The 25,869-nt window shown below is 45.1% G+C and overlaps 2 protein-coding genes across 3 annotated transcripts; one reads left to right on the top strand and one right to left on the bottom strand.

The window, feature by feature from the left end:
- The first annotated feature begins 2,850 nt into the window (after positions 1-2,850).
- Positions 2,851-15,368, top strand: shc3 (SHC (Src homology 2 domain containing) transforming protein 3). Its single transcript, XM_040197143.2, has 12 exons — positions 2,851-4,067; positions 6,372-6,442; positions 7,666-7,729; positions 8,345-8,464; positions 8,757-8,810; positions 8,925-8,976; positions 9,060-9,189; positions 9,305-9,458; positions 9,600-9,693; positions 9,792-9,983; positions 14,036-14,349; positions 14,474-15,368. Exons 1-12 carry the CDS (start codon positions 3,441-3,443, stop codon positions 14,600-14,602), a joined length of 2,001 nt encoding a protein of 666 aa, XP_040053077.2. The 5' UTR covers positions 2,851-3,440; the 3' UTR covers positions 14,603-15,368.
- Positions 15,369-17,043: 1,675 nt separating this feature from the next.
- s1pr3b (sphingosine-1-phosphate receptor 3b) lies at positions 17,044-20,081 on the bottom strand. 2 transcript variants are annotated; one of them, XM_040197144.2, is made up of 2 exons: positions 19,805-20,081; positions 17,044-19,506 (listed from the first exon to the last, which is right to left on the bottom strand). In XM_040197144.2, the coding sequence occupies exon 2, from the start codon at positions 19,424-19,426 to the stop codon at positions 18,281-18,283; it is 1,146 nt and encodes a 381-aa protein (XP_040053078.2). In that variant the 5' UTR covers positions 19,427-19,506; positions 19,805-20,081; the 3' UTR covers positions 17,044-18,280. The 2 variants fall into 2 exon arrangements, with proteins under 2 accessions (XP_040053078.2, XP_077944242.1); XM_078088116.1 differs by having other exon boundaries at positions 17,408-19,503; positions 19,805-20,000.
- Positions 20,082-25,869: the final 5,788 nt, after the last annotated feature.

Genomic DNA, 25,869 nt, shown 5'->3' with positions numbered 1-25,869 from the left:
GGATAAGTCATTGTGGCAAATGATCAGGTGGCCTTAAAGAAAATTTAAAATACATTTCAGAAGACAAATGTATGGAATACTGTAAATTGCCTTTAACTTGACAACGGCAATACTATATGAGCCATATGTTCATGTTTAATTGTAACTGTTAAGCACACAACATTGCAATTAAAATCAGGAGCCAAAGCTTTTTTTATGCTTTCAGTAAATGGAAATTGGTCAGATTTTACCAGTTGCTTGTGTCTGCCCTTTCTCTAACATTGTTTTTTTTGCTTCCAGCTTAGTCTGAAAATAACCCTTGATTTTTAAAAATGTTTTTTGTAACCTGGCAACAGTAGTCAAGTGGAAAAGTGTCTGATGCTTTCCTTGCCAATTGATGCTCTTTTCCTCATTCGCTTTCCCATTCACTCTTACAGCATGTCTGATTGGGATGGAAATCTGATGTTAAATCACATTTTTGATTGCATAAGAAGAACATTATGTTCCTAGATAATAGGAAAAAATTACTACAATTATTGATTTGCCCCGGACCCCACGTACATTGCCCCAGATCCCAGGTCTATCGCCCCAGGCCCATCGCCCATGCCCAAGGTCCATCGCCCCAGACTCCAGGTCCATCGCCCCAAGCCCCATTTCCATCGACTCAGACATCAGGTCCATCACCACAAGCCCCATTTCCATCGACTCAGACATCAGGTCCATCACCACAAGCCCCATTTCCATCGCCCCAGACCTCAGGTTCATCGCCCCAAGCCTCATCTCTATCGCCTCAGACCTCAGAACCATCGCCCCAGGCCCCTCTTCCATCGCCCCAGACCCCACGTTGCCCCACACCCAGGATCCATCGCGCCAGACCTCAGGTCCATCGCCCAAGGCCCCAGGTGCATCGCCCCAAGCACCAGGTCCATCACCCCAGACCTCAGGTCCATTGCCCAAAGCCCCAGGTCCATCGCCCGAGGCCCCAGGTCCATCGCCCCAGACAGCAGCTCCATCGCCCCAAACCCCATGTCCATCGCCTCAGATTTTAAGTCCATCGCCCCAATCTCCATTTCCATCGCTCCAGACCTTAGGTCCATCGCCCCAGGCTCCACGTACGTTGCCCCACACCCTATGTCCATCGCCCCGGACCTCAGGTCCATCGCCCCAATCCCCGGATTCATCTCCCAAGGACTGAGGTCCATCGGCACAAGCCCCATACAGGATGCAATTGTTATGTATACATATATAATCAAATATGTTTTCATCAAATCAATAATGTTTTTAAATGTAAATATTTACATTTACATGTGGTCACCTAGAACATTTGTACCACCATATGAACAATAACTTGCTAAATAGATGTGTAGGCGGTGACTGTTCACATGAATTTGTGTAAAGAAAAAAAAAAGCTGTTAATGGGGATAATCAAAATCAGGGGGTGTCGTTTTTCCCGGATATTTTTAATTTTGTCAAAAGAACATTGGCTTATTGAATCATGCTCAACTCACATCCTGTGTTGTGCGTAACGTTTTCAAAGGGCGGTTGAGGGGAAAAAAATGTACACCTGCGTCTTGAATGGTCTCTTCCACTATTCTGCAAGCCTCCCCTGAATGAGTCATCCAGCGAGCTCCTCATTGGATGGGACCGAGCCATCCCAAGGGATTGCCTTGCAGAGGCAGAAAGGCCATGCTTCCATTCACAGAAACATTGGTATGCCAGCCTGCTATTTCATTCACATAAAAGACTAAATATTGCATGCGTTTTGTCCTCTGTTCTTCACCTCCTTCGTCTTTTAACGTCCTATTTTGATTTGCAAGGACTCTGCAAGGAGTGTTTTTTTCTGAGGGAAGGCAGACGTGCTCTCTTTTTTTCTGCTTCTTTTTTTTTCTATATTTGCCAGGCAGGAGAAAAGAGATGTTGGGAGGGACTGCAGTGCGAAATCTGCAGCAGAGTGAGAGCGGAAGCTGCTTATGAATGAGTGGCAGTCTTTCGGCTTTGCTAGATGCTCCTGAGGACATTTTACATGAATGGTGTCTGGCTGTGTGCTTTCCGTTACCGGGCGAGACAAAGATGCTTCTTTGCTGCTGTTCTAAGGAGACTCGTGGGCCTTTTTTTCTATCCTTTCGGTTGTTTCATTGAGTCCTCTGCCTGAGAAACATGTTGTTCGCACTGTTTTTTTCTCCAGTCGTGTCATTTATGTATTTCAAGCTGGACCAATTGCTGGGTGTATTAGACAAGCTGTGAGGTTGAATCTGCATCCTTTTCGTAAAAACGTTTTTGTTCCTTTGTCCCAGAATACTGAATTGGAGCCTCTCATTATAGACGAGTGGTGGTGTAAACTATTTTATAGGAAAAAGGCTTTTCATTTTTGTATCAATTCCTGGTATATAACTAAGGGTTGATATTCTGCAGCCATTATGAATGAACATGGACAATATATTTTCCAATAATTCCGGTCACACTATCATTTTACTGTATTGTTGCGTTCAATGACTGATTAATGGTCATTTGTGTTGCATTGATTTAGCAAAACTTAAATCTTAATGATTGATCAATTAAATGGAGATTTTATTCTTTATTCTTCCTTATTTACACAGGGTTGTGCCTATGAATTAAATAGAAACTAGTTTTCATTATTAATGTAAATCTGACACTTTTTGTTTCCTTTTTCAAAAAAAGAAATCCAAACAGATTATTCTGGATTAAGTTACTAAATGAATAAATCAAGCTTCCTCTCAATCTTTTCCTTTTCTCAGAAGAGGAATTAAAGCGAATAAATATGAGACTGGGGAATTTAGAAATTGATTGGTTCTAGTGTGCTGTAAGTGGGAGGGTTTTTTTTCTCCCCCCCCCCCCCCCCCCCCTCCCTCCGACAGGAAGTGATTTGCAGTGTTCAGCAAGCCTTTTGTTGAGAAGGTTTTCTCAGATCAGTGAGTCATGCTTTAGCTCCGAGCCGGCAGGCAGCGGAGAGTATTCGCCTTTTCCTTTTGCAGTAGCTGCGTTCGTCGACACCGTAGAACATTCTCCCCTCTTACTGTTCGGATTTTCACGGCTAGAAATCGTCCTCCATCATCATCAGCATCAGCATCAGCAGCAGCACCGCTGGATTCTAAACCAGCTGCACCACAACACTGGGAGCCTTTTCCCCCCCCCCACTCCATCCTCTTCTCGGCGGCGTTTTGTGTCCGTTTTTTTTTACCACGTGACGGACTGGACCTGCGGCTCTGCATTTGGGAGTAGATTGGACGTTTGGCATCGGCAGCAGCAGCAGCTCAACACGACCGCCGCTGTAAACCTCCATAGAGGGAAATTCAGGCGCTCGCCGCCTGCGCCTCCGCTGCCATGTTCCAGGAGAGCGCACGCGGCGCAGCGCAGCCGCGTCTGCCGGCGCACCTGTGAACGCGGCGGGCTGCGCGTGTCGGTTGGTGGGGAGAGCGAGAGAGAGAGAGAGAGAGAAGGGTATGCTTCACCGTACCAAATACAACCGCTTCAGGAACGAGTCGGTAACCTCCGTCGATGAGCTTCTGCACGGCCTGTCCATGAACCCCAAGGTCTCGGCCACCCCGCAGTCAGCAGCCGAGACATCTTACACGCCCCCGACTGAGGTCCAGCCCTCCGCCGCCGCCGCCTGCAGCATCTCCACCGGCCACGGCTCCGACCACCTGGAAGATGGAGGCACCACCCTGTGCACGCTCATCAACAAGGTGTCAGGCCTGAAGTTCAGCAACTCGGGCAGCCTGCTGGGCATCAAGGGTCTGCCCTCGGCTGTCAAGGACCTGGCCGCGTCTAAACTGCAGGGGGGTGGAGGATTTGGCTCAGGCGGTGGCGGTGGTGGTGGTGGCGTGCCGGCGGCGGCCGCCTCCGGTGTGGGAGGCTCTCTGTGCAGCTCGGCCTCCCATTCGACCCCCTGCTCGCAGCTGGAGCCCGCCGTCAGCATGAGCAAGAAGAGCCGGCTGGACGAGCTCCCGCCCGGCGGGGAGGACTGGAACCCGGGCGGCGGAGGTGGAGGACTGGTGATCAAACCCTCCAGAGGATGGCTACACTCCAGCGAGAAGATCTCTGGGCCAGGAGTGACATACGTCGTGAAGGTTGGTAGTCTCATTTCCGCTTTTTGTGCTCTTCTCTCCCATTCTCCAATTTCTTTCAATGACTCGAGCGCAGCCGCATGCAGGAAAACGAGTGATGATGATAGTTTCAGGTGAAATGTTTTATTGGCAAAGAACAACGTGCCCTTGAGTGGGTGTATGCAGGCTGGCTACAGCAAACGGTGCAGCGGCAACCAGAAAAGACATGGAATAATTCAAGTAATACACAGGCTGAGCCAAGGTAGAAGGTAAAAATGGGAATTATCCCAGTGTAAACATCTCAATTCATACGGTCTTGTCTGTATGTGAACCCACGGCGTTATGCTCTTGTAACCATGGTGATGCGTTATTCTGTTCATTCTGCGTCTCTTCGGCTGTTTTCGGCTGTTTGCAGACGGAGGGACACAGTCTCGTTGCTGCCGTATCTCATGTTGCTTAGTATGAGATCCGTTAGAACGTCAATGTTCTTCAGCCGTCATACATCATCTAAAGCAGCACAAATAAGAGCGCCGTGTGGGCAATGAGTCACTAGCACGAGCAGTGATGATGCTGAGCCGCGGCGCGCCAAGGTGTAAAGTGAATGAAGAAATGGAGCGAACCATTTTCACTGAGAGTTGATGCAGCACGTTAAACCAAAAGGTGTTTGTTTTTGTGTTTTTGGATGGCTCGGTGACGCGTTGTATCCCAAATCAAGTTACACGGTGTGATGGCCATCATGTGACACCTACACTACAGCTCGCCACGAGCAAAGCCTCGAGTCTCTGTGACCGGCGTGACGTTCCATTAACCGCATTAAGCACGGCCGCGCTCATTTGTCCAGTCAATGCTGCTGAAAGCATCCACACCGAGAGGGGAAATGGGTCCGGTCGGTGCTCCCCCGCCCTCTGCGTGGTTTGAGGTCCTCTGTGTATTCCGTTCAATGTGGTGTTATGCTCACAGCACTTTTAATCAGCGTCATGTGGTCACTCCTCGTGCGCCATGCACCGTTACTCTAAAGGGACATTGATTGATTGACAGGGACACTTTTACTCTCACTTTTTGTCCATTTCAACAAGGACTAAAAAACCCAAACGATAAAGGCCGTATTTTTGCCTCCGTTTTAGTATATCGGGTTTATTCGCTTCTCGTGTTCCTCGTCTTTGTGCTGTAGGTATTTTTCATTCTATTGAACATTTATTAATACTTGTTGCATTAACCTTTTAGCCTGGAGGTATTTAAGGATAAGTGCTGTCCTTTTGACCTGGCATATCCTGTCTAGACTGTACACAACTGGACTGTGTAATATGGCCAAACATTTTATCACATGAGTGGAATTCGATAATGTGAAAGCCAAAATGTTTAAATCCACATTATGGATATAATATCTGCCTTTTTCCAGGTGTTTTTGCTCTCAAGTGTGTAAGCGTCTGCAGTTTTTCCAGTCCGTGTTTAAGGGTTGTCCACTGGGATCGGTGATGGCCTTTTAAGAACTGGCTTCCCATTGACATCCATAATTCATTTAAGTCCTCAGTGTGTGAACCGTGTCCTCGTTTGTTGTGCATCACGAGAGGAAAAACATGTTGTGCTCATAATGGGTCCGTACCAATTTTAGAATCGTTGTATATATTTTTGGCCCTGCTGAATGGTGCACTTCAAACTCTGTTTCCGAAAATAGATTACAAAAAAAAAACGTCGTGCTCACAAAGCGCTCACTGGAAAGAAGGGGCCTCATCATCAGAATTATGATTCCAATAACTGTTCTTTCTGAAAAGGACTAGAAATGAAAACATTGTTTCTGGATGCATGTTTTATTTACAACCATATTATGAATGTCGTGTCAGGACCTCGTCAGCGTAACGTCTCCTCGGTCTGTGCAATATTAATCCGAGGAGGTGCTGTAATGTGAGTAAGTGGCTGGGAGGAGGTTTTTTATATTTAACTGGGACTGCAGTCGCTCCTCGTGGTTAAGCGACACGCTGATCCAACTGGAAAGTAGCGAACCATGATGCTCGTCAAATACGGGGTCGGATGAAAGCATCATAAGTGAAGCTTCCAGATTAATACCCAGATGCAACAAATCACAGAGTCGGTAACAAAACACGGCTCCATCGTTCTTCTTGTGGTCAAAAACGCCAACTGCATTAGTCTAGTAAGCTTTTTCCTTCCTGGAGGAAGATTTTACGTTGCAGTGATTTTGTACGACGTAAAGGACTGCACGTATTTGGACATTGAGTTTGGATTAGCGATGCACACAAATCAGGCGTTTTTTTTCTGTGCAAGATAATGTGCTTATTACCAATGTAACTTCTAACATTTGTTTCTTCCCAGTATCTGGGCTGTATAGAAGTCCTTTGCTCGATGAGATCTCTGGATTTCACCACAAGATCACAAATTACTAGGTATGGCCGCACTTGTTGTTCTGACTTTTCATGATTCACTTCATTCTTTTATCCATAACAAATCCCAGAAAATCCGTTATTATGCCATTAGATACTGATGTCTGGTATTGTTTATACACAAACAAAACCATATTACTTAAAATCCATGGTATGTATAAAATGTACAGGGATTTCAGTGACTGAGCCGATAGTGGAAACAGAAACAGCAATTTGCTTTAAATGTACATTTTTGGTACCGGTTATTCTAATTTGTTTGCATGGAAATTTCTTTGACTCCATCTTTGAAATCATTGACCCACGTGCAGCCAGACAAAGGCCAACCGTGGATCTGTCTGTCACGTCCACTTTTATGCTTGACTTCCTGAAGTCAGGACTGAGTAGCGTTAGCCGGCTGAGCCACACAGCGGCAGCCCCTCTGGCTCAGACCGCGTGTGTCTGGTTCTGTTTACCTCTAATAAAGAGAGATCCAGACGAAGAGATGCTACGTCTCATGATATTACTTTCATCAGATTTTTCCTCACTTAAGAACCTACTGCTGTGCGGGAGTTATCCACCTTAAGAGGATACAGAAACATTTCTTTTCACTTCTTCTCTGGGGGAATTTGACTTTTTTTCTGCATCGAGCAGCTTTATCTTTAGCCACTGTGTAATATAGTGTATACAAGATACGGTTGCTGTTGTTTTAAAGAGGCGCTGGGCATTCGTAACAATCCCTACGGCACCATATAAAACGCGCTACACTGGATATTGAATGTTTACTCGGGTCTCTTGTGGCCAAGCTGATTTCCTTTTATGTGCAGCAACCTGCGGAGTTCAGACTAATAATTCATCAGAAAAAATACAAAGAACTGAATTATTGGATTACGGGGGAGAAACAACTAAACTAAAAACCAAACCATCTCATATCCTTATACAAATCATTCATCTAAATCTGCTACAATCAGCTGTCCTCTGTAATGATTTCTCACTGGTTGCCTTTGAAATGCTCGACCTGGTTCAACTGCTAAACATCAGAATATGCCACTGTAAGCTTAATGCCCTTTGGTAGCCACTAGAATGGCTCTAAGTGCTTCCTCCCAAGATAACAACATCAAAATGTTCTTTGCAAAGTACATAATCATGAGTAGAAACTGTCAATTAAAAAAACAAAACAAGAAATGCATTTTTTTTTTTTTTTCTGCGGTCACCATCTTTGCTTCACCGTCCTCTCGTCGTCCCTCCAGGGAAGCCATCAGCCTGGTGTGTGAGGCTGTTCCAGGGACCAAAGGAGCTCTGCGGAAGAGAAAGGTACAGGAAAACGGCATTAGATATTAATTTACCATTCCACATCTATTTATAGCTCTCTCTCTCTCTCTCTCTCTCTCTCTCTCTCTCTGCAGAGAGAGAACTACGTGGGCGTAGCTCTAGCCCACGATGCATTGCACAGTGCTTAGTGACTCATGTAGTGCACAATATCTGATCGGGAGGCTGAGCCTAGTGTGCTTGTGTGCGAGTGCCGGTCTTACCCGTGCATGTACATGTACATGGAGGGGGAGGTGACTGTTTTAATGTGGGGTGTGAGATGAAGCATTACGCCGCTCTCCATAGCTTGTTCAGATGTCAGGGAGAGTATATAACAAAATTGGCGCTCCCTAGTGTCTCTCCCAGAAAAGATGTAAGATATGAATGTTGCGTTGGCTGTGTGACATCAGCTTCATACTGAGCATTTGGAATGGCTTGTCTCTTCTTCAAGAGCATCGCTCACATAATTTGTAGAAAAAGGCAAAACATCTTCTATCTTCTGTAGTTCTGTACTTACAGGACTTTATGTGCTGGACAATATCGTGGTCAGTCAGTTTTTGATGAACTTGGCAAAGAAGCAAATTGTGGGCAATAAGTTTTGTTTCTTTGTCTTCCTCTCAGCCGCCGTCAAAAGCCCTGTCCAGCATCCTGGGGAAGAGCAACCTGCAGTTTGCTGGCATGTCAATCAACCTAAATATCTCCACCAGTAGCCTGAACCTGATGACCCCCGACTGCAAACAGGTCAGCGTGCAGCCTTTGCAAACAATAGGATTCTATTGTTTGCGCTCATGTGATGGAAACAGATCTTACTATGTAATGTACAAATAATACTGCAATACCAACCTACTTGTCTAACTCCTGAATACCTCCGATATGTTTCCCTCTCAGCGCCTAAAATACCGGCTCTTATCTCTCATTTAATTAGCAATAGAGGGCAAAGAAGTTCTGATATTTGTTTGAAACTTTGCGCGTGGTGCATGCAAAGAGGCATTTGTAATGTTGTTCACGTGCTGCATGAATTTGTTCTCGACAGATCATAGCCAACCATCACATGCAGTCCATCTCCTTTGCATCAGGTGGAGACCCTGTAAGTATCTCGATGACCTGTGGCATGTTTATATTAACTAAAAACTACTTAATCATCAAAACGTTTTGATGATCAAAAACCAGGAGATAAAAGTTATGGTATTTTGTTTTTTAGGACACAACAGATTTTGTTGCCTATGTAGCAAAGGACCCCGTTAATAGAAGAGGTGAGAGTTCATTCCTTTGATAGTCTAAAGAGCATCCAACACGCAACATGCTCATTACAGTATTTTGCCCCCGCCCCCTTTAGCGTGTCACATCCTGGAGTGCTCTGACGGACTGGCCCAGGACGTCATCAGAACCATCGGCCAGGCCTTTGACCTTCGCTTCCAGCAGTACCTGCAGTGTCCGTCAGGCAAACTCTCCTCCACACACGACAGGTGTGGTTTTAAATGCACCCTCACAAATGTACACACACACACACACACACACACACACACACACACACACACACACAGCTTTGAGTTTCAACGATGAAACAATGTTGATTCGCAGGGTGTTGAACATGGAGGAGTTGCCATGGACCGAGGAAGAGGAGGAGTCGGCAGAACATCCTTACTACAACAACATCCCTGGCAAGATGCCCCCCCCCGGAGGCTTCATAGACACCCGGCTGACCACTCAGAATGCGGCGGCGGATGGATGCGGGGTACAACTCTGTTCATGTGGATTCATCTCAGCAATATGAGCTTTAGTATTGATGTGGTAGTCTTTCAATAACAATTCATGTTGACAATCTATTTTCCGAAGTATCAAATCCTGGTTTCCTCGCCCGTGTTTTTGCCTTCAGATGGGCCCGTGCTCAGTAGATCAGACGTATTACCAAGGCCGGCACTGTGGAGAGAACTGGGCAGACGAAAGAAAGGTCATATTCATACAGCAGGGTAAGAAAACACAAGCTTTTCCCTCCACTTCAACACACGAGATTATTTCTTTTTTTTTAAACACACTGTGGCTTTCTTTCCCCAAATGTCTACTGCAGGATCATTTGACATTAGCGGTCTGCCTGAGAGTAAAGGTCAGGCCCCGAAGACGGGCGAGATGCCGGCGTACGTGAACACTCAGCAGATCGACGCCCAGGTGCTCGCGGCGCTCCAGGCCGAGGCGGAACACGTGACTAAGGGAATGGCAGCTGCCGCCAAAGAGTGCCCGCAGAAGGACCTGTTTGACATGAGTAAGTCCGGCTTCCTGCAGATTGTGATTCAGCAAAACCCGCGCGGTGCTTTCAGAACCACACGGTAACGCAACCGACCCGGAGTTTCTCGATGATAAGAGAATTCTTTTTGTGTCTCGTTGACGTGGGCTTGTGCGTTAATAACACCATTTCAGTACCAGCACAATGGGGGGAGTGCTGGTGTCAGTGCACAGCTATATTCTTTCCTCCTTTCAACCTACACCTTAGCTTCGCATTGTGCACCAGAGCGAACAGTGAGCTATTCTAAACTGTTCTGGTGTGACGTCGCGAGTGCCGGCGTCATCGTCCGCCTCCTGCAGCGCCGCGAGCCGTCACGTTATTCTTTGTTCCTCCACTAACAAGCCACAGTATTCGTGTGACTGAAAATCATAACTTGTTCAAGTGGGATTTCGACTAAACGCTAAACACAATGGGGGGGGGGGCGAAATTCTGTCAATCAATTTGTAAAGTTACTGAATAAGTAATTCATTTTAGAGCCTTTTTTAGGTTATTGAAGAAACCCAGTGTACCTTTTAGCAAAGTAGAGGTGTATTTTCATATTCAGCATCATCGTCTGCTCGCTTTTGATGAATCTCTCCTTGAGTGGCTGTGCTTTGTATTTCATGCTCTTTCTTCCCTTTATGTATCTTTTTACATAATGCCGCTCAACCGCCAGCGCAGTGTCATCGCCGACTTCATTGTGTTCGGCTAAAACAGTATAGAACTAGATACTGATTCATGATGTCTTTAATCTGGAGTATTTGTTTTAAGTACAATGTATATGCGTAAAAAATGAAGTAGTTTATTTTCAGTTTGTCTTTTTCCTATCATGTTTTGAAAGGAAAGCCAATCGTGTTGCCATAATCCAAATAGTGTTTAATAGGACTATTTATTTTAAAACCTGCCAGCATTACTATTTTTTCTAAAACGCTGTGTTTCTCGCCTCATTACTGCCCCCTATGAGTCGGTGGAATAGTGTAAAACTAGAAAAAGCATTTCCTGCTGAAAATGCGTTGGAATGCAAAAAGCTGAAAGCTGCACTGAATATTTAAAAATAGCTGAAAATACAGAAAGTTGAAGGGAATTTGAATACATTTGGTGAAAAGATTAGAAAAGCTGAAATGAATTTGAAATTGCTGAAAATACAGAAATGGGAGAAGCTGAAAGGAATTTCAATAGATTTGCTGAAAAAGCAGAAATGAAAACAGCTGAAATAAATGTGAAATATTGCAAAACAGAAGTTGCAGGAGCTTAAATGAATTTTAAAAAGTACAGAAATAACAAAAGCTGAGATGAATAAAAAGAGGTTTAAAATTGTTTGTAGTAATGTTAGTTGTAATTTGGGTATTAGTACTAGCAGTAGAAGTCGGTTTAGTATCAATAGCAGTAGAAACAGCTGGAATACTGATACTATTAGCCATAGTAGTATTTTTAATAACATTAGTAGTAGTTGTATTAATAGCAGTAGAAATACTAGTAGTATGGTAGTAGAAGTATCAGTTGTAGTTCTACTAGAAGTACTAGTAATATTCGTAGTGGTTATAGTAGTATTTGAAAGAGCAATGCGTATTTCAACGAAACCGCTTCATGGTTAAGGTACAGATAATCATTCAGGCTTTTAGTTTGTAATGATGGAATTGGGTGAGGGGGGGTTGGGAGACAGAATGTTTGTTATTCAAACTAAGAAGTTTTTAATTAATAGGCCTCATCACAAACATTACAGTAAAAATTCCCTCCATGTGGCTTTTATTTTGAAATTATTGGATTGGGTGGGTTGGGGGGGTGTAGATAGAGGGAGGGAGGGTGAGAGGGTGAGGAAGGGAGGGGTGGTGAGGAAGAGATAGAGGGAGAGAGAGAGAGGAGGAGAAATAGACAGACATACTGACTGACTGAGTGATTAACAGTGAGAAGAGGTCAGGGTGGAGGGGGGAGGGGGGCGAGTGTCTTTATCATATTGGTCTGTTGACAGAAAGCATAGCTGCGTCATGTGACTCCACTAATCACGTCATTGGAGCAGCTGTGAGTCACACACAGAGATACTGCAGCGTGTTTACGAGTAACCACGGCAACGGCGCACCTATTGGATTGGGTGGGGTGGGGGGGTGTAGATAGAGGGAGGGAGGGTGAGAGGGTGAGGAAGGGAGGGGTGGTGAGGAAGAGATAGAGGGAGAGAGAGAGAGAGAGGAGAAATAGACAGACATACTGACTGACTGAGTGATTAACAGTGAGAAGAGGTCAGGGTGGAGGGGGGAGGGGGGGCGAGTGTCTTTATCATATTGGTCTGTTGACAGAAAGCATAGCTGCGTCATGTGACTCCACTAATCAGGTCATAGGAGCAGCTTTGAGCCACAGACAGAGATCCTGCAGCGTGTGAGCGAGTAACCACGACAACGGCGCACCTAATGGATTGGGTGGGGGGGTGTAGATAGAGGGAGGGAGGGTGAGAGGGTGAGGAAGGGAATGGTGGTGAGGAAGAGATAGAGGGAGAGAGAGAGAGAGAGGAGAAATAGACAGACATACTGACTGACTGAGTGATTAACAGTGAGAAGAGGTCAGGGTGGAGGGGGGAGGGGGGGCGAGTGTCTTTATCATATTGGTCTGTTGACAGAAAGCATAGCTGCGTCATGTGACTCCACTAATCAGGTCATAGGAGCAGCTTTGAGCCACAGACAGAGATCCTGCAGCGTGTGAGCGAGTAACCACGACAACGGCGCACCTAATGGATTGGGTGGGGGGGTGTAGATAGAGGGAGGGAGGGTGAGAGGGTGAGGAAGGGAATGGTGGTGAGGAAGAGAGGGAGAGGGGAGGAGAATTAGACTGACTGACTGACTGACTGACAGTGATTAACAGTAAGTAGAGGTCAGGGTGGAGGGGGGAGGGGGGCTAGTGTCTTTATCATATTGGTCTGTTGACAGAAAGCATAGCTGCGTCATGTGACTCCACTAATCAGGTCATAGGAGCGAGCAGCTGTGAGCCACAGACAGATCCTGCAGCGTGTGAGTGCTCGTAACCACGACAACGACGCACCTGTGCGGCTGCAAAAGTGCAGACACAGGACAGCGAGTTACACAGAATCCACACCTCAAACAAATGAGAACCAGCGCAAAACTATAACAGCTATCTAAAAAATACGGCGTTTGTATGAGACCCAAGACTCTACCGAACGCGTGGATGTGTTTTTATGTCTGTCCGGTAATAAATACGGCTCCTATGGCCGTTTACAAAACGTGTACCTTGTGGATTTTTGTGAGAAATATGTCGGCAGATTTGTATTGGAGCCTATGGGGCTTTTGGCAGAGGTTGTGTCACTCAAACACTCCTTGCGCCAAAACTAAAGAACTCTGGGATTCCATGAACACATTAATCCAATCAGCACAACCATACCCTCATTAATCTGAAGAAATGAAGCCTCTAGAGTGTATACTTTGGCTGCAAGGACAGAAGTTCCATATTTTTTTTACCAGATTCCTGCGATGCCCCACACTCTAGCCGTCGAGGTCCCCCTCTAGCAGACGCAATACACACTCATGTAAAAGTCAGAAACGGAGCGAAGAACTAGTGAAACATAATCAGTGATTATGAAAAAAGTACAATAGATATCAAGAAGCAGTTTTTTTCATAAAATAGTTAAGACTTGTGTCAACATTTGAAAGTTGAAATGGTGTCTGTAGCTGAAAGATTTGCGAACCTGAAAAATCTGAAAGTTGAAGAAGTTTAGGAGGATTTGAAAGCAAACTCCATTTGAAAACCATGTTAAAATATTAATGATTATTGATTTATATAAATTCAAGCATAAGATGTAGAAAGCTGAAAAGTCATAGCCCTCAAGCCAGAAAGGAGCTGAACATTTTAATATTTGAAGGATTTTAATAGCTGAAAGTGTGAAGGAGTTGAAAGGTGCCGCGGAAGAAATAGAAGAAGTTGAAATAAAGATTCGAAGAACAATACTTGGAATGCATCTCAATGCATTCCAACAATAAAGATAAACGTGAAATGGATTATACCAGAATCCTTCTAATTCCTCATTCTTCCTTTGCCTCCGCCTGTACCAGAGCCCTTCGAGGATGCCATCCAGTCCCAGTCCCATCCGCCGTCCCAGCCGCAGGTCGCCGCCATCCACAAGACGGCGTCCGTGGACAACTCCAGCCCGCTCCTCGCGCGCTCGGTGGCCTTCCGGGCTCAGGAGGAGCTGCAGGGCCAGATGTGGTACCACGGCCAGATGAGCCGCCGCGACGCCGAAAAACTGCTGAAAGAAGACGGCGACTTCCTGGTTCGCACGAGCACGACCAACCCGGGGTCCGACGTGCTGACGGGCATGCACAACGGACTGGCCAAGCACCTGCTGCTGGTGGACCCCGAGGGCACGGTAAGACGAAGGGGCCGTAGAGCGTGTTTCAGGGAGACACTGTAGAATGAAACTCAACTCTGCTTCAATGAAACACCTTATTAGGCCACAGCGTGACATTTAACTTTTTCTTTTTTTTTAAAAGGTACGGACAAAAGACCATATATTTGACAGCATTAGCCATCTTATTGGCCATCACCGTGACAACAATCTGCCAATCGTGTCAGCCGGGAGTGAACTGTGTCTCCTGCAGCCTGTTGGAAGGAAACAATGATGACTGCTGGGAAACGGGAAGCTGTGAACAGTCTCTGCGGCCGTCCTGAAACACAGACGGGAGATGCTGGAAGGCTCGATGCGCTGACAGTGTTGTTGGGAAATTGGCCCGTGGTGATTTACTGGAAGACGCATTTGTTAAAGATGAAAAAAACAAAACAAATATTTATAGAACTGTTATTATTTTGTCGTGATGAATGAAATGCTATATTTTTGAGAAGACATACGTGCGTTGGGACACAATAGCTTGATTTGGTGTTTTAAAAGATGAAAAAAAGGTCATTGTTCTTGTAGTTTAGATGAAGTGCAAATCGAACCTGCAAGCGGCGTCAAGAAGGGTATTTTAGAATAAAAATCGGAAACTTTACTTTTGTCTGTCAAGCACAACCACATTTCTACAGGCAATGAAGAAGTTGAGAGAACAGAAAAACAAATGGTGTTTATAATAAATCAATGCATTTGACGGCTCACTCAAATGTCACTATATGAAATCTGCTTTTACTTGGGAAACTGAATGTGTTTTGCGTTGCAGTAGTCAGTGTGTTGGGGTGCAAACGGACATCCTTCATAGTGCTGTCAATGGCTTTAAGAAACTTTTTTTAATGAAGTATTTTCTCGTGTCACTGCGGTCGCATGACTTAAAATCAACTGTTCTCGTGGACGTTGTTCGTAGACCTGGATACCTCTTTATTTGGAAGAGGTGCTTGTTTATGCTGACACTGTAAAAAAAAATTATTTATGCTTTTAAACCAGTGATTATTTCTGAATTGGTTTTCTCTGGATTCTTCTTTAAGGTGTGTAGTAAAATGATTAGTTTCTGGCGGGTTTGTGTCATGCAAATGGTTCCTCTCACATTCTTAATTAGCTTTTTAAAAGTCATTCCAATGACCACAAACGAATAGCACAATCAGAAAGTCCGATCACCCGTGTCCGTTGTATCAAGATGAATTATCAATGTGGTGAGATGTAATTAACACTTTTACTTAAGAGGTTGAACTAGACAAACACACAGTGTGCACTTGCTATACGAATGTTTAATATTGAATCACCTTCACTTTTATGTTTTCTTGGTGTGCTGAGACTACTTCTGCGCCACTCCATGTCCTCACAGAAATACTTGTTCACGCCTGACCGTCCCACTCACTGGATTATCTCGTGTCTTCACTTATCAGTAGCAAACGATGCCGGCTTTGTATTCCTTTAAGTACAGCACATAGGGAATACATTATTGCCCGAGAGGTCAGAGATCATTTGCAGTTCACTGTACACAATCCATTCCTCGCAAACAGTATACTGCAATTAGTGCTCTACCTTTTCTGTAGAGCGCGAGTGAAACATTTGAAACGGCGACTTTTAAAATGCTCTCATCCTCACTGTTGTCAGTACTTTGATGGATACCAAATGAATGGGGCATTGTGTTTGATATGCACTGGACCACTTCAATTGAACCAAAATCAGCATGTGTTCGATGAGTTTGACAAGACAGATGCAATGTAATATAAGGTGCCTGTATTTTGCTGCAAGAGGGAGTGTACAGTACATGCATCTCACAGGTTTTAGCACAGCGCAGTAATCTGGATGGTTGTGAAATCATCCACCGCCAGTTTAGTTTTGATTCAAGCCAATAACGCTATCCTTGATTCCTTGTCCCTTTTGAGCGAACGAACAAGAAGAAAAGGGCACAAATAATCATTGATTTCATTTTCCCTTTTTTTCCTTTTTTCTACCGTAATCCAATCAGAATTTATAGTCTAATTCCATGTGACATAATTTCATCAAATCTAATATCTTGGGAGAATAAATTATTTCCTAATTGCTAATATTAACAATTATTCTGAGACCAATTTTTAGAATTACCTTGGTAAAATGTGAAAGGTCTTGAACATAGGATATATATATACATATATATATATATATATATATATATATATATATATATATATATATATATATATATATATATATATATATATATATATATACATATATATATATATGGAACAAGTACATCCTTGAATCTCTCTGATAAAGTGATAATTAACTGTGTGTCGAAGAGAAATTACACAACCAAACACGATGGGACACGAAAAAGAACATGGCTTCTTTACAGATTTCTTTTGATGAAAATGTGCCTTTTATTTGTTCAAATGGTATTTTTATTTCTCTTTAAAGTGCAATAGCTGATCTTCGATGGGGCATGCCTGTTCACTAGAGGTTGTGTTTTGCCCTGCTGCGTGTTGCTGCTTGAGACTACCGTTTTCTCTCTCTGTCTCCCTCCCTCTCTCCCTCCCCCTCCCTCCCTCCCTCCCTCTCTATTATATATTATAAATGTATCATTTCCAGATTCTAAATATAAATCTTTGTCGGAGGGAGTCACAAAGAAACTCACTATTTTGGAACAGGTATCGTTAAAAAAGGAAATAAAAACGAAAAATGTCCAAATGATGTTTACAGATTTAATCTTTTGGTTGTATGGTTTTATCATTATTCTGTATGACCGTTTGCAATAAAACCGTGAATGTGTAGAATCTGTTGCATCTGCTGTAATAATGTAATAATATTTCAGTTTCTGGTAGGTTAGCCGTAGGGTCATCACAGCTTCCTCTAAATCTTCAAAGAAGTCGTCAAAAACATGTTTTCTGACTGACTTACTGACATATTTTGCTGATATTTTTTGAGAATGGGATTTGGAACCTTTAAAACAATTACTACAAAACAATTACAGAACACTACAGAAGAGTTTCAAAACAGAAAACAGCAAAATGTGTTTGTGTGGCGGAATGAGAAGGACAGTGTGCATGACGAGGACAGAACCACATGAGGTTTATTGTGTAACGCTAGTTTTTATACATCACAGCGATGGCTGCATGTACAGTGTAAACCTCCACCTCACATGCTGCATTCACGTGCCTCTTCCCTCGCCGGCTTCGTGCCCTCGGTGGTTGATTGTGTTGACTTCTGCTCACAACGACTTCGTTTAGGTAATAAAATGGGTATCAAAGAGATTCTGTACTTATCATGCAGCATGTGATAAAACCGTATTTAGTCGTATTCAGCATTGAGGATATTAACCAGCAGATGGAGCCCCGGTGTCGTAGTTGTAGTTTTTTTTATAAACAAGCGGCTGCTCACATAAGCCACGTATAATACAGCTGTTATTACAGCAACAGCACAGAATTTTGGGGGAAATACAATGTTACAGAATAGACTTCATAGAATAATAAATAACCAATTGTTGTTACAGTCATTTCTTGTATACGTTCTTCATTACATAATGTTGCAGGACATTTTTCATGGACGTTTTTTTTTCATGGAGTGTCACATCTGGTGTGTTTCTGTCCTTTTCTTTGGAGGTTAAGATCAGGAGCGAGTAAAACAGCCCTGTGACACTGCGTCTCTTTAACACAACACTGTGTTTAGATGGTTTATCTCCTCAACCAAAGAGTTCATTGTTCAGTCAACTGCAAATCTGTAGGTACGCGCTTCTCACTGGGGAGGGATGAAATATTAGCCGCACAAAGAGGTGATATCGATTGTGCCGTCAAACATACAGGCCGAACACGTTACGATTCCAAGAGAGAACATTGTAATAGGCTTCCTGACTTTGGGTAGATCAGCATTCAAATCCCTTTTTGTCATGTTAGGACCACCCTGAACCCCCCCCCCCCCCATCCTTCGTTCAGTCTTTCCTCTCCCCCTCCATGGCGGCATGACCCGCCCCTCCCGCCACCAGCGAGACCTCACCGTGCGACGTGTCCGTCTCCTTCCCCTCCTCCGCCTCGGCCTGCACGGAGCTCCCCCGGCCCTGGTTGGGGTTGTTCTGGCTGCTCCACGACTTGCTCCTGCTGCGGCTGGGCTCCAGGGGCCGCCTGTTCCCGCCGACCTTGGCGGAGGCCTTCCCGCCGTAGCAAACGCCGCACGCCAGACCCAGGAAGGCCCGTCTCATCTCGCGGCTGGCCAGGGTGTAGATGACCGGGTTCATGGCCGAGTTGAGCACGGCCAGGCCGATGAACCAGTCGGCCTCGTAGAGGACGGGGCAGCTCCGCGCGCAGGCCACGTCCACCAGGAGCAGGACCAGGATGGGTGTCCAGCAGGCGATGAAGACCCCGACCACGATGGTGACGGTGCGCAGCAGGGACATGGCGTGCTCCGAGTTCCTGTTCTTGCTCACTTTTTGGCTGCTGGACTTGACCAGGATGTAGATGCGGGCGTAGAGCACCGACATGGCCACCAGCAGGACAATGAACACCGTGATGCAAAAAGCGACGTACTTCTTGGTGTAGAGAGGGAGCACTGTGGAGCAATCGGGGAGGTTGTCCAGGCAGTTCCAGCCGAGGATCGGCAGAGCCCCGAGAGATATAGCGATCAGCCAGCAGGCCCCTATCAGCAGAAACACCCGGTAGTTCTTACTGGCGTCGTAGGGCCTCATTTTGATCATAGTCAGGTGGCGCTCTATGGCAATGGCCAGGAGACTGAAAATGGAGGCGCAGAGTGCTACAAACATGCTTCCCTCTCGGACGAACCAGAGCGCGGGGGAGAGCTGCAGGGTCTTCTCCCCGGACAGGAGCAGGTTGACCAGGTAAGCCACTCCGGCCAGCGTGTCGCACAGCGCCAGGTTGCCGATGAAGAAGTACATGCGGTTGTGGAACCTGTGGTTTCTCCATATGGCCACCAGCACGGCGAGGTTCTCCAGGACGATGCAGCTGCATATGATGAGGAACACGACGGTTTTGGCGTCCACGGCGCCGGGGCTGGCGCCGATGGTCGGCCGGTGGTCCAGCCTCCCCGTGTAGTTGTAGTGGAGGTATATCTGAGGGTTGATCATCTTCAGAGCGCCGGCTGCTGACACTGGATGTCAGGGGTGAGCAAGGAGTCCAGTGTCAGCGGATCCACCGAGTGCAGCTGCTGGGGAAGATGTGAGGAGCCGAAGCCATGGTTCAGTTTATGACAAGCTCTATACAACAATATAGAAAGGTTTAGTTTGATCTTGTTCTAGCGGAATAATGAGTAATGATATGGAGGAGCAAATGCCTGCAGAAAAACCTTCAGCAAAACAGTCTAAAACCTTAAAATACAACGTAATACCGTTTCCCCCCCCCAGATTAATTTTGCCAAAACTACAGGCGACATATTCCAAAATATGAGGTCCTCCAAAAACATCTCGACCTCCAGCAGAGTTTGGTTCGTGCGGAGCAGAACTTACCGCGGGCTGCTCGCGCTCACGGTTCAGGGAAACGCACGCTGAAGGGGTCGCGCATCTCAGGCGACGACTCTGCGTGCCGCCCCGCGGTTCCTCTCCCTCATCTCCCTCATCTCCCTCATCTCCCTCATCTCCCCCCGATCGCTCAGCTGCGGAGTCGATGTGGACGTTTCGGCTGGAAGTCACTCCCAGTGCCTCCTCCAGCCCGGGCAGGCAGAGCGAGGAGAGCGAGGGAGGGAGGGGGGGAGGGGGGGAGGGAGTCTGTGTCTTACATACATCTGGTAAATACGTCATACGTATCAAACAGAATGTACAATGAATATGGACATTCTACTACTTCTTCTTCTACTACATTCTACTACTAGTACTTATTTATTATTCAAGCAATTACAACAAAAGTGTCCACCAAACATATATGAATAAAAGTATAAATTCATATATGTTTGGTGGACACTTTTTTCTGTCATTTAGCTTAACATGGGTAAAGCTAAATTGGCTTAATTTATCTTATGTTTACTTGATTTAAAGTATTTGGACTTTATTCCAGCTAGCAAGCATGTTACAAGATACAAATACAAATCCAGAAATAGTACCGATGGATAGACAAAGCAAAGCCACTACTGGACTATTCTAAAAATAAAAACACAGAATATAAGTGCAATACAGAGCTATCAGCGATACAGGCCGGCTTACACAGCACACATGGAGCCTGTAGTGTGTAAAGGCTTGTTTTCCTTTTTTTTTTTTTTTCTGGACAGGGATCAAAAAAAAAAGTGAAAGAGCGAGAATACAATAAACTGTGAGAGTTCAGCTTCGAATGACTGAAGCCCATCCTTTGTTCTGGTCCTTCGGGTTGTGACCTCATATCCAGGAAGGATGGGCAGGGCTGGCAGCGAGCAGAGGGACCGACCCGGAGAGTCTGAGAGGCACCGAGACACGATGATGACTCTGAAATAGATGTGACGCGAAGGAACCTACCCTGCACGTACGTTATAACTCAAAAGTAAAATGCTCTCTGGGAGAATAAAATGTATGTGACTCAAACTTTAAGAATCCTATTGATTCATATTAAACAGTCCGGCAAGTTTAGCTGCCCACCACCGTTCCCAGAAATAAGCACGCATTGTACTGTGTCACAGACCAAGCCAGTTGATATCTCCCAGCGTCTGTGATTATTAACCCAGAGGAATGTCTCGTGTGGTAGAATAAACAGCCGAGGTCTGGCATTGGTCCATTGGCCTCGTTACTGTCACAATTCTCGGCCGTTTCCTGCGAGTCGCACTTTGCCAGCAGCATTGGGAAAAACTCTGGGGGAAAAAAAAAAGCCAAATAGCTACTCAGGACCCGCAGCAAATCTGGGACTAATCACATAGCGGGTCCATGTGGATTAACAGACCAGCAACAACGGGTGGAAAAACCTTGGGTTTTTCAGCAAACTACAGGGATGTGGCGCTCGCATCTGCATCAACATAAACTCTTGAGTCAAATGGGAAAACCTTCAGCAAAGTGCAAACCCATAATATGCGGTTAAAGTGAGTCTACGTCTGTGTGTATTCATGGACGACCGAAGGTGGAGGGTTTTCTCTGCAGGACCACCCTCACTACTTTGCGAGCAACCGCTTCTTTTGGTTGAAGTGAGGCCGAGTTTTCCCGTCATCTTCTCCAGGAGGACAGTAATTAAAGCTGTCTGTAGCTCCCTTTTTCCAGCCTCGGGATGCAGTAGTTCTCCCCTAAACCAGCGATGCCCTCTACGTGTGATTTCCTGCTATTATAATGCTATATTATTTAAGAATAAACCTACATGCTGCAACCCTTCATTTGGACAGCACTGTGCCATGAAGTTGTTTAGCCAGCTGCTGAAACCATTCCTGCAGGGAAAGTTTCCACTGCTCGGCCACAGCAGCTTGATACTCTCTGGAAGACACAGTCGCACGCTCTATTAAATACAAGCAGCCATCGCACACAAGTTAAAACTGTTATATGTACTAGTTTGTGCAAGTGAATATTATTGTTATTATTCTATCAACATGCAATCAGCGGTTTAATGCTGCAGCTGGTCAAAGTGGAGCTATTGCTGCTGCTTATACAGTTCCATATTGTTATGCATCCTATTTCATAGGACAACCGTCCGCCTAAAGTGCCCAAAAGTTGCAATTACGTGCAGCAATGAATGAATGTGCATTGTTTGCTGTTGATTAAAACAAAATAAAATACAACATATTACGAATATGATCTATCTATACACGATGTACGCAAAGGATCTTCTTGCTGTCCGTAGATATAGACCCAAAGCATTCAACTCACTTCCTTCCAGGAGATGAATAAATAATAATATTTATTATTAATCATGCTGCAATATGAAAGCGGTGCTTACAAATCAGCACATCTAGAAAGTATCCTAACAACATCCATAAATGATCACAATGCAGTTCATGCGACCGGTGGCATAACAGCCTCTCATCCGAAAGCAGAGAACTTGTGGTTAAGTGAGAATAACGGGACGGTATAAAGCTAAGGGCCCTAGTGTGAGCACATTACGAGCACATTACAAAACTCAATGCAACCGCCGCTCTGCCAGGGTTTGCCTTGTGCGAGCTCTCGACCCTTTCAAAGCAGTTCTGGAGCAAAGGGGTCAAAGCCGTGGGCGGCGGGCACATCCACGTGCCAATTATACACCAGAACCCTGCCTTTAATTTCATCCCTCGCCATTTTGAGGCCAAACACACCGCGGGACTCTGGGCTATGAATCTGAGGCGCAGCGCCCCCCCCCCCCCCCCCCCCCCCCGCCCCCTCCCCGCCCTGTGTTTTTTTGCGGCGGCGGTATTTCTAGGCACGGCGGTTTGTTGCATGCAACTCGACCAGACGTGACTTTGGAAACATTTCAGATCTGCCAACTTTAGAAGGCCACACGAACGGAAATAGGTACTTCAGCTCCGTCACTTCCTTTCGCTGGAGTACTTGGTGCTCGTACCTCTGGTTCTGGTTCTGACGTTATCGTGCATGTGCATATTTAATGGACAGGAAACACTGAGAGTGGAAAAAAAAAAAGCTAGAGGCCACAGTTTTTCTGTTTTAATTTAGTGGTTCCGTTTTTGTTGTGCTAGACACAGTGTCTGTGTTGAAGAAAGTTCCCCTTTTATTTGGAGTTATTAGCACCTTCGGGGAAGTGGTTCAGCTCACAACAGCTAAGAAAAGAGATTTTACTCAGAAGTTCATCTCATTCCAAGTGCAGCTGCTGGAATTTACGTGACCACCGTCCTAATGTTAAAACCGTTGTGCACCGATGAGCTGCCAGTCGCGCTGCTGCAACGCCGTTTTCTTTTAGTTGAGGGCCAATTGCGTTGGCGGTTAACGTGAGTGCGCAGCAACAGTCCATTGATCAGGAGCTCGAGCTCTTCTCCCTCAGGCCCATTAGTTCCACAGTGTACTGAGAGCTTGTTGTATTGATGTCCGGCAGGCAATGGTCAGCGCCTGATATACTGCTGAATGCATGGCTATTACATTACCGTTAGCCAGAGAGGAATCTGGAGTCCGTGGAGCCGAAAATATCAATGTCTGCCATGCATTATGTTTATTGATCACCAGCAACAACTCGCCTTTTTCCTTAGTGCGTTGTTTAAAGTAAACACAACACAGTCTGTGAGACAGAAAACAAACACGTCAGAGTTGGTATGAGGAAGCTGCAAAGCAAAATTATATTTTATATTCTTTTTTTTTAAAAGAAACCTCTTTCTGTTTCATACAGTTTAGCAACGATTCAAGCGGCTCCACTTTGACCGTGTCGTGTAAACTTGAGGTGTCATCAACGAAGCGAAAAATCAGTCACGAAACACTTGTTTTTACACCACAATACAATGGTGAAGAGTGTTCACAATCTCCTATAACAAAAGCTTTTAAATGAATCATGAAACCAAGATGAAACCAAGCAAGACCAATATTCCACGAGTTCAGCTCTCCCGTTGAAGGTGGGTAAATACATGGAAGTTTATTTGGCATTACAATATGATGCTTCTTTCATTGCTGTTTTCGTTCATTTGTTTGGCGCTATAACCATAAAGGCATATTTGAAATAACTTATTTCTTAAAATATTTAAACAACCGTAGTTCCGTGTAAACGCGTTTCGTGTCCACTGGACGCTGAGGTGTTTCCCTTAACAACGTCATGCACTATTTCTTATCTTCATTTCTCCACATCTGCATCACAATAATGCTCAGAACCATATGTATTTTTCGTCGACGCTCAATCACACGACTAGTATGACTTAGGCCGCCTGTTCTCAAGAAAATCTTTGTTAACAGTTTGCTTCCTGTTGATGGAATCGATGACTGCTTCTGAGCCGGCAGGAAATTACTAAGATGCATACTGAGTGTACAGGAAACCATTACAGCAGCCCTGATTAAATATAGGTGTGCATTAGGTCCTCGATAAACTCCTGCAGGTGATGGATGCGCGTGCCAGATGCATGCATGCCAGCAGTGAGCCGGATCTATAGTTTCTCCTGAAATATAAAACCCTTTTGAGAACATGGAAGGAACACAAAGCATGAGGCGATGCGCAGGTTGGAGTGCACGGGTCAAAGAAAGGACAGGCTTTTTTTTAACACTTTGTACTTGTCTGCACTTTTCTGGTAAAAATGGTGACGAGGTCGTGCACAAAAACCTTCGGACGGTTTCGTTTCTCAGGTCACATTTCCCGCAGCGGGTCCTTGGTGTTGCTTTCAATTAATGGCTGAAGAGGTGAGAAAAGCTTTGTCAAATAATCAGTCTATAATTTGTAACTCGGTTTTCTGTTAACTTAAAACAATGTTGAGTAAATAAATAAAATGAGTGTGATTGTGTGCTAAACAAAGATAACATTGGTTTATGTGGTTTGGCCACTTATTACGGCTTCATCACGACATGGATAAAAATAAAAAATAGGAAACTGTGAAAGCAGAACCAGTCCTCATGGAAACATTCACTTAGTTGTGAAGGTGATGTTTCCATGTGAATAATACCGCGACAGTCTTTCACCAGAAGAGTGATAAATACATTTGGAGTGGCTTACATGCGAGCTATAAATGATTTCACATGTATCGAGATCATGTGACCCACCGTTGCTTTGTCCGAGGCCCTTTGTTTTGAAGGTGTTTCCTCATCGGCCCCTCAGAAACTCCACAGAGAACATCAGACCCCGCTGCCTCCGGCCGTCCCTGTGCTCCCACTAGATGCATTGTCACACAGCTTCCTCAGAGGATATCCATTCGAAACGCTTTGTGTCTGCAAACATTAAGCACGCACACGTACGGAAACACACACACACACACACACTACCTGACCCAGCGTGGACCGTTGAGTGTACCGACATGGGCCTCAGAGAGTCATGAGGGTGGAAACGGAGAGAGGACAGCAGGTTAATGGGACAGGAAGAGACACCTCAGGAGCTTTGAGGTTCAGGAAATCACGTGCACACACACACACACACACACACACACATTTGGACTCCAAGCTGCCAATTGAATGGTGATTCAAGCTACTGTATTGGGTTTGTACATCTGTCAACCTAAAGCCCCGTCGCTGCTTTCTTTTTTACCTCAATTTTTAGTTTCATTCAACACCTCATTTTCACTCGAATTTTTCTTTAAAGTACCATGATGGTACCGCGGTTGATTGATCATAATGCACAGCGGGAAACACAGTAATGCACCATGCATTGCATGCATGAAGAAGACGGCTCGGCTCAAGTAATGACCGCTGCAACCCGGCTGGTGTGTTTGGAGGAAGGGAGATTCCAAGCATGCTGGTGAGAAGCAATGAACGTGCACATGACCTTTGTTTGTGTGGTGGGGTCAGGAACGCAACCTTCCGTCTGGCTCCTCCCCCCCGACCAAACAGCCAATAGGTGGTTTCACTTAAAAAGCACCTGATGGCCTCAGTCATCATGTCATCAGTATTTCTTGGTGTAATTCCCCAGATGACGTCGTTGGTGATCTTTAAAGTCACCTTTAGTGTAATATAAAATCTGCCCTTCTCTTTAACAATATGTAGTGTGTGTATGATAAAACATTTGCTACCCAACAAAACTTGAA

The sequence above is a fragment of the Gasterosteus aculeatus genome, chromosome 14 (assembly GCF_964276395.1).
Source record: "Gasterosteus aculeatus chromosome 14, fGasAcu3.hap1.1, whole genome shotgun sequence".
NCBI lineage: Eukaryota > Metazoa > Chordata > Actinopteri > Perciformes > Gasterosteidae > Gasterosteus > Gasterosteus aculeatus.
This window is presented reverse-complemented; position numbering and strand designations above follow the sequence as displayed.